At 41.2% G+C, this 12092-nt stretch overlaps 1 protein-coding gene across 1 annotated transcript; it reads left to right on the top strand.

Moving 5' to 3' along the window:
- The first annotated feature begins 8090 nt into the window (after positions 1–8090).
- Positions 8091–11586, top strand: LOC115380026 (protein lifeguard 3). The gene is made up of 11 exons (XM_030081054.1): positions 8091–8361; positions 8470–8537; positions 8689–8753; positions 8842–8895; positions 9007–9057; positions 9153–9192; positions 9479–9516; positions 9634–9721; positions 10093–10188; positions 10349–10402; positions 11291–11586. Exons 1-11 carry the CDS (start codon positions 8091–8093, stop codon positions 11438–11440), a joined length of 975 nt encoding a protein of 324 aa, XP_029936914.1. The 3' UTR covers positions 11441–11586.
- The last annotated feature ends 506 nt before the right edge of the window (positions 11587–12092 follow it).

Genomic DNA, 12092 nt, shown 5'->3' with positions numbered 1-12092 from the left:
AAAAAGGACGTGGAGCTTTTCAGGACATCCCGGCTCCCAGGCTGGGCCGTGTGGAGTGCTGGAAAATAAACTGCCGACGTCCTTTTTAAGAGCGCACATTCATCTTGAAAAAAAAATCTAATCTGCCAATCATGATGAGACCTTTTGGTGTGTGTGTGTGTGTGTGTGTGTGGTGTTAGAGTGTGTAGGGTTTAAGAGGCGTGGAGATTGAAAGGAGTGAAGGGTACGGTTGTGCTGGTGTGTGTGTGTGTGTGTGTGTGTATACATGTGTGGTGTTCGTGAGTGTGTAGGGTTTAAGGGGTGTGGAGATTGAGAGGAGTGAAGGGTTGTGGTGGTGGTGTGTTTGTTTGTGTGTGTGTGTGTGTGTGTGTGTGCTAAAATGGGAAAGGATGCTGAAGGTGAAGTTGGTTTGACTTCAGCCCCGGGATCCTTTCCTCAGTTTAAGACAAAAGGTCTCATCAGGAGGAGAATTTGTTTTCAAGATGAATGAAAAAAAAAATAAAAAAATTAGGATGGGCCCGAGAAGTCCTCCTTCTACTCTGCTTTCTTCTTCTTCTTCTCCTCCTTTCTGCGGGCCTTCTCCTGCTGCTCTGCTCGCCATTCTTCCTCTCTCCTCTGTCTCTCCTCTTCCTTCCTCAGCAGCTTCTTCCTCTTCCACTGCTGCCGCTCAGCCACCTCTGGGCAGCCGTCCACTGCAGGAGAAAAGGGACAGGTGGACAGGTGGACAGGTGAGTGTGGAGTGTGACGGAGCTGCAGCGGCTCTGAAGGAGGCCACGCTGCCGTCACTCCTCCTGCTGAGTGAGCGACCTGACTTACCTTCACAGCTGCAGCAGACGCCGTGCTCCTTCTGCAGAGACCTGGAGATCTTCTTCAGGTTTCCTTCTTTCTCCTGCTTGAAGGTCCAGGCCTGGAGCTTCGCCCTGAAGCCGAGCTTCAGCTCCTCCTCTGCTGCCGTGGACGCTGCCTCTTCCTCCTTTTCTCTGGCCTCTCTCTCTCTTTTCTCTCTCTGTCTTTTCTCTCTCTCTCTGGCCTTCTCCAGCTGCTGAGCTCTCCATTCCTCCTCTCTCTTCTGTCTCTCCTCCTCCTTTCTCAGCAGCTTCTTCCTTTTCCACTGCTGCCGCTCCGCGAACTTGACCCCTTCTGTAAAAAACACAACATTATTTTAAGTTGACGGTGCAAAAAGGTGCTCAAACAATATTGCATGAATGTCCCTGAGCTGTTTAAGTTATATTAAATTATAAATCATTTAAAAAAAGAAATAAATGTTAAATTTAAATTAATTGGAGACTGACTATATTATTGTTAATGGTTTCACACACCACTTTGAAAAAATACAACAATGTGTCTGTGAAGCTACACATCCCTGAGGGGGATACAACTCCTAACCTGACTTACCTTCACAGCTGCAGCAGCTGTACTCGTCCCACAGAGTCCTGGAGATCCTCTTCAGGTTGCGGTCTTTCTGCTGCCTGAAGTTCCAGGCCTGGAGCTTCTCCCAGAAGCCGAGCTTCAGCTCCACTTCTGCCTCTGGGACTCCTGCTGCCTCTTCCTCCTCCTCCTCCTTTTCTTGGGCCTCTCTCTCATGGGCCTCTCTCTCTCTTTTCTCTCTCTCATGGGCCTCTCTCTCTCTTTTCTCTCTGTCTTGGGCCTCTCTCTCTCTGGCCGCCTCCTCCTCCCTCCTCTGTCTCTCTTTTCGGAGCTCTTCCTCCCTCCTCTTCCTCTCCTGGGCCTTTTTAAATTCTGGAGAGGGCTCCAGCATCCACTCCCTCCTTTTCTTCAGGTTGGCCCTGAACAGCTCCCTTTGGCGGCTGAATCTGCCCGTGGAGAGCTGGGGGCCAACATGGCTGAAGGTTGGTTTGGGAGTTTTATGATGGAGCTCCTCAGTTTGACGCTGCTCCCTCAGCGTGTTCTCAGCTCTGGTGGAGCTGAAGGTTAAAGGTCAAGAGTCATGCATCAACAGCAGTCCAAACATCACAAACTACAGCAACAACATAATGAGAGCAAAAGAACAAATATAATATAGCACCATACATGTCAGACATGATACAGCAGTTTGTTAGTGGCTCAGTCTGATTGGACAAGAGGCGCTCAGTGAGTGCTGATATACAGAATAACAGCACTCTGCTGTTTTACTGTTATTATCACTAAATGAGTAAATCATAATGTGTCGTGTCTTATTTCCGTTATTTGATGGAAGCTGTTTGTGGAGGTGTTGTATAAAAGCAGCATCACAGGAGAGCGAGCGCTGTCACTCTGAACATCAAACCTGTCAAACCAAATCTAACCGTCTGAAACCTGGATCAACGTCACGTTTCCTGTGTTTAAATTTAATTAACCCTTTGCAACCTGAGCAAACTGGCTTGATTTCTTCCAAAAAATGGAAACAAAAGCAGAGAGCAGCTGAGCAAGATGTGACCCGAGAGAGAGTCAGAAAGTCCCTTAGAAAGTTGTGTAGACAGCAGGGAAAATGTCCATACCTGGTGTGAATGTGGGTGATGGGAGCCTGGTGGAGGCTCTGTGGAGCCGGACGGAGCTGTGAGGAGCCCGTCCTCCTGTGGTTGTTGACCTGCTTCAGTGACATGCTTACTGTACGTGATCACTTTGGAAATGAAAGTCCAGACACACGCGCAGGTCCAGGTGTCTGCTGTGTGTCGCCGACGTCACAGAGGAGCTTTGTGACGGCGTTCCGATGCGCCTCTGTGACGGGAATTCTGGAATTCTGGACCGAGTCAGAATCGAACCTTCTGAGGCCTCAAAGGAGGAAACTTTTCAAAAATATTTTAATGGAATAATATATATAACATATATATGTCATATGTATGCAATGCTGCTTTCACAGCTTTAAAATATTTTTTTTAATGTCAGTGGGTGTAAGCCTGGTCCAAATTTTAATGGCTGTCTTGAATTTTAGATTGAAATATTTCTTGCAAATTTCCAATTTCCAAATTTCTTCCAAATTTTCCCCTTGATGTACAGAAACATATGTTGTTGTTGTTTTTTTTTTATGTTTTTGTTTGTTTGTTTGTTTGTTTGTTTTTTAAATCACAAAAGAACAAATGTACTCTTCCATTTGGCAGTCTGTTTGTGCTCTCTCTCATCTCTCTGGCCTTAAATAAAGGTTGAAGGAAGCTGAAATGTCGATTGTCAGTATTTAGGCTTGATCTGCTCAAACTTCACCTTCGATCCTGCTGGACTGACACATTTTAGCAGATAATGTGGAAAATCATAACTTCACAGTTACAGGTTATATAGTTTTTATAGAATTTTGCATATGTTTGGATGCTTATGTTTGCCGTTTACTTATGCATATACACTCAGTGACCACTGTATTAGGTCGACCTGCACAATCTAATCTAATCTAATCCAGCTGTTGTGCCATAAAGTCTCCTCTCCTGCTGCCTTTAACATAAACATTCCTGATATATAGAAATGTTTCTATATTATATGTATATTTGACACATTAACGCATCACATTAGCCTAACGTCACTTCACATTACCTGTTGGCTCTACATTTTTTTACCACGACAAATCATCTGTCATCTGCGCTGATGGCTTTTTGTTCTGAAATAGGGCCCAGGTTGAATGCATGCGGTCTTCATGTTATGTTCAATCTAATGTTGACTGGCGTTATTTGTATCACCAAATATACACTAAAGCGGTCAGGTTGGCAACCTACAGCCCAAGTTTATTCAAAATGTGGCTGGTGAAGTGTCTCTTTTTACAATACTAGACGCAAACGCCGTTTTACTTTCTTTATTTCTGCAATAATATTATAACAATAATATTCCTAGAATAAAGCAACTGTGGGCACCAGATAGACACCCCAACACAATGAAAGAACAGCGATAAGTGAATGGAGAGACAACTGTACTTGTTTAAGCAGTAGCTAAGCCCCAAGAAGCAGTGATTTTACAACAGCTAAGGTACTCCACTGCACGTCATGCCTTAGAACTGCTTCAAGAGGCTTATTGCTTTTATAAATTGTTTACCCTACATATAGCCCAATAAACACACAAAAATGAAAACAAGAAAACAATCAACAATTTCTTGGTAATAATAAAACAACAAAATAATTAACATGGCTCAGCCAATCACATTTAAGGATGAGAAGCACCTGTTTTATAAGATGAAATAATAATAATAACACGATCACTTTTGATATAGCTAACACAATGTAGTATGTGCTACTGCATGTTGAAAGGAAGTCAACAAAAAGCAATGGAGCTTTAGAAAATCTCACTTTAAAGGGCAAAAAGAAAGAAATTACACACATTTTTATGCTTTATTCTGCTTGGAAAATAAGCAAGAAGCTACTGGAAAACAGCAGTGAAATCTCACCAGGCTTTAGGGGGTTAATTCTGGCTGGGTGGAGAGATGACTTTGGGAGCCAATAGGAAGTCTCTCTTTGTCTTACTAGTGTGACTAGTGTCACTAGTGAGTGCAAAAAAGTTAACTAGTAGGATATCTGAATATATACTCAAAAGGCTAGCCAATATGGCAAGCCGTGCTACTAGTAGCACTAGTAGCACTAGTAGGATATCTGAATATATGCTCAAACGGCACATTGACAAAAACCCGGATATATGCTCAAACGGCTTGCCATAATGGCAAGCCGTCCATTTGCATCGTCCATTTGGAGTTTCTGAGAGTCCATTTGGAGTTTCTGAGAGTCCCAAGGCTCGAGGGAAACGTCAGCACATCAAGAGCATTTCTCACTTCTTTTTTTTTTTTTTTTAATAAACGGTGCACTGTCATCTGTCAGTTTAGTTTCTCTGGCTTTGAACACAGCACCCTGAGTGACCCTGCGACGTGGTGGAGCGAAGGATTTGTGACACAAAGAGGAACAGTAATGGAGAAGCTGGGCAACCTTGACGCCTTCCCCTTCGCAGGTGTTAAATTTAAGTGATGTGCCTTGACAGGATTTGATGCAGCTATTACCTCCATTGTAACAGGTTTTACCTGCATAAATAAAATATCAAACACATCCAAAATGAGAAAGGCTACAATGAAAATGCTATCTGATACTGTGTCAAAGACGTCTTCATAGTTAATAAGTAAAATGGCTGGATCCTCTAGCACCTCGCTGTATTGAACCACACCAGAGATTACTAGAGGGAAATGTATTTGAATAATACCAATCACAATATTATATACAGTATATATGAGTGCATTATTAACAACTGAAAATATTACATTTACAGTTATTCTTCATCCCTTAGAGTCTGCTCTCTCTGATTTTGAGTGACAGTGAGGCAACAAACGTGTGTTAAAGCTGCCACTGGCCGCCTGTAACTTTTCATTTTTTGGCTGTCATGCCCATAAAGTAATCAATAATTGATAAATAAATATCTTAGTCCTTGCATAGTTTTTTTTTTTTTTTTTTTTTTTGAGTGACATGTTACAAATAATGCGGGAAGGAGTTATTTTTTTTCTCTTGCCCACATTCTATTTTAAATGATGAAGTTAACATTATGTAAAGCTTATGCATCCTACATGGAGACGGTAGAAATACGCTCGCAGTTATTAAAGGCTTTAACCCTGCATCATTCCAGCCCCTTCTTTAGACCTATCTTAGGAGGGGGCAGGGGGTCTTCAGGGGGAAATAAAAGGTCAACAGTAGAAGCCAAAAAGAAGTTGTATGCATCATCTGAAAGCCAGGAGTAAACCTTTGAGATCCAGCTCAGCACTATAAAAGTCAACTTATTATAGTCCTGAATCTGTAATAAGCATTGGCTTAGAGACAGTTAAAACAGTATGATGGAATTATATCATAGCCATCTCCATCCTCAATTATGCATCATAAGTTGTTGCAGCAATTTTTATGTTGATACTATTCCTTGCACAGATTTGGTGCAAAATTTAACTATATTTGACGGCTGGAAAATGAATAAAAATGGTCAAAAATCCCTCCAAAATACCGTATTAGCACACCAAGACCTCAAAGAACATCACAGAAAAATGCATGCTTTGATTTGGTGTCAAAAACTTTACACGTTTAAAGATTTCTTTACGACAAGACAAATTATTCTGATCCAGATATTACTGAGAAGCCTTTAACCCCTTAACTGTCGATATACCTAGGAAAAGCTACCTAGAGATATCCTCTGAGTGTCCCCGGTCTCTAGTTTATGGTTGTAAAGTCTCATAAGGCTGTGATTATCCTAGAGGTCACTATAAGTCTTACCCTACATGGTCTGGGCTAACATCATCACACATGAATCAAATGTGGCTCACTGAATCTACAAGATTCTCAGTTTCCCTGCATAAATTTATTGCATGCATTTAGCCTAACTTTGGAGCAATATGGAGCCACCACGCCAACCCTAGACCTGACATCAGTCGATTCCTTGTGTTGTCTTGTTTCATATGATGCCAGTATCTTCACTCTGGCTTTAAAATCGAGCCCTCTGCAGCCTCTGAGAGTCAGTAAGTCAGTAAGTGGGAACATCAAGGGGTTAAGCACAAGAGCTCATACTATTTTAATTAGCTGGCGGATGTAATGGAATGACTGTGGAATAAAGTCAGGTTTAGTGAGCAACGCCTACTGGCAGCACATAAACTCAGACTATATCAGCATGTAACGTGTAAGCTGTGGTAAACTGAGCAGAGCCACGACATGGAAGTATTAACAAGTGATTTTTTTAAAAAAAATGTAATAATTTATTTCCAGATGTTGCAATATCTAGGAAAAGACTCTACGTTGGCCCAGCGTCGACCCGTCTGAGACACAGCATCCTCAGTGTGTGTTTCAGTGACCGTATCTCGTTACAAAGATGACATCCTCTTGTGGTGCGAGTCCACAAACCTCCCGGGAGAGAGAGAGGACCAAGAGGCACACTGTTCCCACCTCAGCCTAAATCCACAGGGTAAGCATGCTCTATTTGCCTTTTCATTTGAGCTGAGAATACCCAGATGATGCATGCAAATTTTTTGTCTGTCGTTGTTTTCCCAGGCTTGTCCAGCATGAATATTTTAGAGCGACACAACCATGGCTTTTTCCAACACTGGAAACCAGTGGCCCTAAAAATAAACATGGGGTTTTGGTTAGATTGGGTAGCTTTAATAAAGTATGTTTGTATTTGTATTATTCTGTATTTACAATTAGAGGACAGCAGATTTTATTTGGAAAATGTGAGAATGAAAATTGGTGGTAATAATTGCTTATAGGACAATGAAACCATGAAATACTGATCAAACATGTTTATATTCAAAGGCTGAAAATATACATTTACCCTGGTCTTTAACCTGCAGTAACCTGATATCAGCAGAACTTTATAATAATTAAATAGTGTATATATGGTGTATATAGGTATATTTTTTTCACATATTCTCAATTTCTTATTTCTGTAAATGTTGTAATATTATTATAGAATCAAGGTACATGGTTGTACATAATGTGCATGCCTTTTTTTTTTGCAAATTTCTAGCACATGTTTATATTTCTTATTTTCCATTTCTAATTCTTTAAATTTCACTTATGCTTGCTTTTATATATTTAGAGCATATTTTATATATAAAGAATTTGAGCAACTGCAGCTGACTCAGTTTCCCTTCGGGGATCAATAAAGTATTTCTGATTCTGTACTGTACTACAGCTTTGAGGTAATGGCTCGTGACTTGAGTATTTCCTTTTTTTTTTTTTTTTTTTTTGACATCATGCTTTTTACAGCACTTTAATGGCTGTGGTTACTACTTAATTTTCAGAGAAAAAAAGCTTTTCCATGCAAAACATCAGATATGATGTATTGAGTGTAAACCAGACAAGAGTATTTTGAGCAGTTAGAGCCACAACATTAAAATACTTTTTATATCATCACGAAATTAGCACTCTGAGAGGAACCAAAATGACTACTTTTCATACTGAACTATATTTTACTGCTAGTACTTCTATACTTTTTCCTTAATATAATTATGACTGCAGGACTTGTACTGCATACATGAGTATTTTATGTTTTCTTTGTATTGCTACTTCTGATTAAATACAGAATTTGGGAAGTTTTTCCGTTCATGTTTACATTTTAAAGTCATGAAGAGGAATGTAACTTGTTCATCGCTCATGCCCTCTGTAAGGTGGACTCACTGTATCATCATGACCAAAGTGGATGCCCCTCCAGCCTATGAGGAGGCCCTGCACAGTCCAAAGTATGGGAACTTCCCCGAGCAGCCACAGTACGGCTTCGCTGCGCCGCCGCCGCCAGCCTACAGCCCCAGTCCTGGCGTCTGCCCCGGCCAGCCTGGGCGCTGGGGCCAGGCGAGCGCCTACCCCCAGGCTGGCATGAGAGAGGGCCCTGGCTTTCCTCCATCTGGGATGCCCACCATAATACCGACTCTGTCTGGTGGAGTGCCTCCGTCCAACCCAGGTTGTGACGCAGTGACACTGGACTTCACATCCTGGATTACACGTACTGTAGATATTCACAAGTGTAACAGCAAATATCCCTCTTAACTCCTTATAACCAATTCTGCAGGAGACATGGATGATTTTTTGAGCAGCCAGTGGGAGCACACATCTGTCCGGCATGCCTTCATCAGGAAAGTAAGAATGCGGTCTTCTATGCAAAGATAAGATTTTAACTGTGCATTCATGCTCTTGTGCAAATAATTACTGATTATGCTATTTGATCTAAACCACATCCAGCTACATGTATGACCTCAACAGAACTTCTTGGTTTTGTGTTCATGGGCAGGTTTACTTAATTTTGGCTGCTCAGCTTTCTGTCACCATTTCAATTGTAGCCGTCTTTACGTTTGTGTAAGTGTCTCCATTCATCCCAACACAACTACTCAATATTCACACCCTGTTTACCTCTGAGTGATACTTTATGTTTTTGCGTCCACAGTGAGCCGGTGAGGGTGTTTGTCATCAGAAACCCTGCAATCTACTGGACGTCTTTGTATGTATCAGCATTAAAATGAACTTATCAATTAAAGTCGTTCACTCTCATGTCAAAGTCATCTCATGTCTGCTCAAAATGTAGCAATTCTTGTGATCTGTCTTCCCACAGTGCGGTTTATTTTGTGGTTTACTGTGTTCTCGTCTGTTGCAAAGAGCCAAGGTAAGCATGACTATAATAACATATATATATCTATTACCAGCAATGACATTTGTATGTGCTTACTTATCTCTACATTCATTATATTCTGTGTTTAGGAGGCGCTTTCCGTGGAATCTTCTGCTACTGTCAATATTTGTAAGTAATGTTTCCAGCCTGGCTTGCTAAATTATGGGTCAGTGGCCAAGTTTTGTTGAGGGCCTGTATGTCCATATGGCAAAAGCAGCACCATATTGCAAGAAGTGAACTTGTTTTCGTATCCAAGATTGAAAAATTAATAATGAATAAAAGCAAAACAACCCCACCCACACATTCACAGAACTTATGGAGATGACATATGTGTGTTAGTCTTGTAGTTTTGAGCAAAGAGGCCCACTTTTTTAACATGCAGAGGCCGTTCAGTGACTCCTGTTTTGTCTTGCAGACTCTTGCCATGTCCTTCTTGACTGGAACAATTGCGAGGTTTGTTCAAAGCAAAATGCACCACAAGGCACAAACAAGATTTTGATAAAAACAGAGGTGCAACGGGCACGGCATTCTTGTCTTTAATTTTCCACCCGTTTTCTGTATTTTCCACAGCTACTATGACACCAAAGCGGTGTTTATTGCCATTGGAATAACAGCGGTTGTTTGTGTGGCTGTCACAATCTTCTGCTTCCAAACCAAGGTAGATGGAGATGTAAATTGTGCCGCTCTGTAGCTCAGTAGCCTGTGGCTTGTCAGAGGATGTCTTTGTTGTGAGTGTAAGAGAACGCCTTTGTCTCGCATTACAATGGGGCACTGAGGCCTTTAAATATTCATGGATTTTGGGGTAAGATGTTATGCGAATCCAACTTCTTGATCTGATGTAACTCAAAATGAATGTTACATTTTCAGCTTGGCACATTATAGGGATATTGCATTATGCAGCCTTCCCACATTTAATGTTTTTTTACATTGCTCAGATCTTCTCTGGTATCATCCCGAACCGGCCTGGAGCATGTTAGACTTTGAAGAGCTCGCTTTCATCCCGCTAATGACTTCTGTGTCTCATCACAGGTGGATTTCACCTCCTGCGGCGGACTTCTCTGTATTCTTGCTGTTTTGCTCATGATCATCGGGATGGTCACAACCATCGTCCTCTGCTTCCAATATGTGAGGACTCGTCCTTTGCAATCCCACTGGGTCAAACCATGCTTTATACATTACCGGCTTCCTCCGCTCACATTACTTACAGTGGGGAGTGGCAGCGGCTCGGTAGGGAGTATCTGTTTGACTTCACATACAGAAGCCTCTCTTATCTGCCACCCAACAGGTCCCTTGGCTTCATATGCTCTATGCTGCGCTTGGAGCCATTGTTTACACTCTGGTGAGCCTACATTCACATGAATTTCTGCACTGGAGAGCTCATGAATTTAAATTATAACACCTTATGTGACTTTTTCTTTTTTTTTTAATCAAAACAGAGAGGAAATGCTCAATACGCAGTGATAAAAAATACAAAAGTAAACACAAGTACTGTACTTAAGTACTTGTATTTTTCCAGTTCCAGTGAGACTTCATATTTTTCTTGCACCACTTTTCAGAGGGAAATCTTGTACTTTTGAACTGCATTAAACTACATTTATCTGATGGTTGTGGGTACTAGTTACTTTGCAGAAGAAGCTTCTCCATGCAAAACATCGACTCCGATGAATTGTTCAAGTAAACTAGCCAACAGGATATAGAACATTTAGAGCTGCTATATTAAAATACATCTTACAGATTAATGCATCAATAATTCAACTCTCTGAAAGCAGCCCTTCTTCTTAATGACTTTTGAATGATTTTTACTTTTGATACTTAACCTCTTGAACTCATACTTTCTCTAAAATTCCCTCTTAAGTCGTTTCAAAGTTAGAAAAAAAAAAAAAAACTTTTCCCACATTGTAAAGTTATATTCAGTGTATCTGCTGGTTGCTCTTCATCAGACTTACACTGAGAGAAAAGTTCAAACCCAAGATGCCACTGTTTTACAGCTGCAGCATCACGCCAAAAAGAAAAATATCTAGATGTCTCGATCACCATTTTATTTGCATTTCCCTTGAATTCAGCAGAACATCTTGAGTGTAGCACTTAAATCTTTAATGTAAAAGTCAGTATTTTACATGGTATTGCTGTTACTTAAGTTAAAGGATTTGAGTTGGATCGAGGATCAGGCCGTCCAGCACGTTCCTGCTTTTTGACCTCTGACTTTTCTTTCTTCCTCATCTGTTAGTTTTTAGCGTACAACACCCAGCTCCTCATCGGAAACCGAGAGCTGGCCATCAGTCCGGAGGAGTACGTCTACGGGGCCCTTTCTCTCTACATCGACATCGTCCAGATGTTCCTCTTCATCCTCCAGATCTGTGGAGCCGCCACGGACTGAGTGCAGCATCACGCACAACTGGTCTTAAGTCAGTTTGCCCTGTAATGTGTTTGATATTTCACGATACCCACGAATAAGCATGAAAACTGGAATGTGTTGTGGCCAGTTAAGAATAGTGAGAATCAGATCTATATGCTATATTTTTTATGTCATTAACACTTAAGCACTTTGACCCCTCCTTGCACTGTAGCAGGGCAGTGGCTATAAAGACCTTCCCTTAGCCTAACTGTGAATGTAGAGGATAATTTAAGTGTTGCATTTATAATTTTATTTGGTTGTAAATTAATAATAGCTTGGGGTCAGGACACCCAAAGAAAAACATATTCCCATCACTCTAAATTTGCCTATTTTTTTTTTTATTTTTCCCCTGAATTTAGATTCTTATGAACATTGATCTGCAGTCTGTGGTAATCATACAAGACTGAATTGAGATTATAGGGAACAGGACACATGCTGTTCATCTTCTCCACTGTATTAGCCTGTGAACTATCACTTGCATCAGCTATAATATTAATGCCTTCCTATCGTCAGGGTTAAGTGGCCATCAGACACCCGATGACTAAGACCGAAGATGTGATAACAGAAGTGATTCATAGCGTTCCCCACATGAGAGCTGCTCCAATAAACATCAATAACTCCGGCAGAGGGGCGA

Source organism: Myripristis murdjan, chromosome 21 (genome assembly GCF_902150065.1).
Source record: "Myripristis murdjan chromosome 21, fMyrMur1.1, whole genome shotgun sequence".
Classification (NCBI taxonomy): domain Eukaryota; kingdom Metazoa; phylum Chordata; class Actinopteri; order Holocentriformes; family Holocentridae; genus Myripristis; species Myripristis murdjan.
Note: the sequence above shows the minus strand (reverse complement) of the source record. Positions and strands in the feature narration are given on the sequence as shown.

Coding starts and splice junctions, on each gene's coding strand:
- LOC115380026 (XM_030081054.1), top strand. CDS start 8,091: ATGACCAAAGTGGATGCCCCTCCAGCCTATGAGGAGGCCCTGCACAGT. Junction 8,754..8,841: donor GTAGCCGTCTTTACGTTTGT/GTAAGTGTCTCC, acceptor TTGCGTCCACAG/TGAGCCGGTGAGGGTGTTTG. Junction 9,722..10,092: donor TCTTCTGCTTCCAAACCAAG/GTAGATGGAGAT, acceptor GTCTCATCACAG/GTGGATTTCACCTCCTGCGG.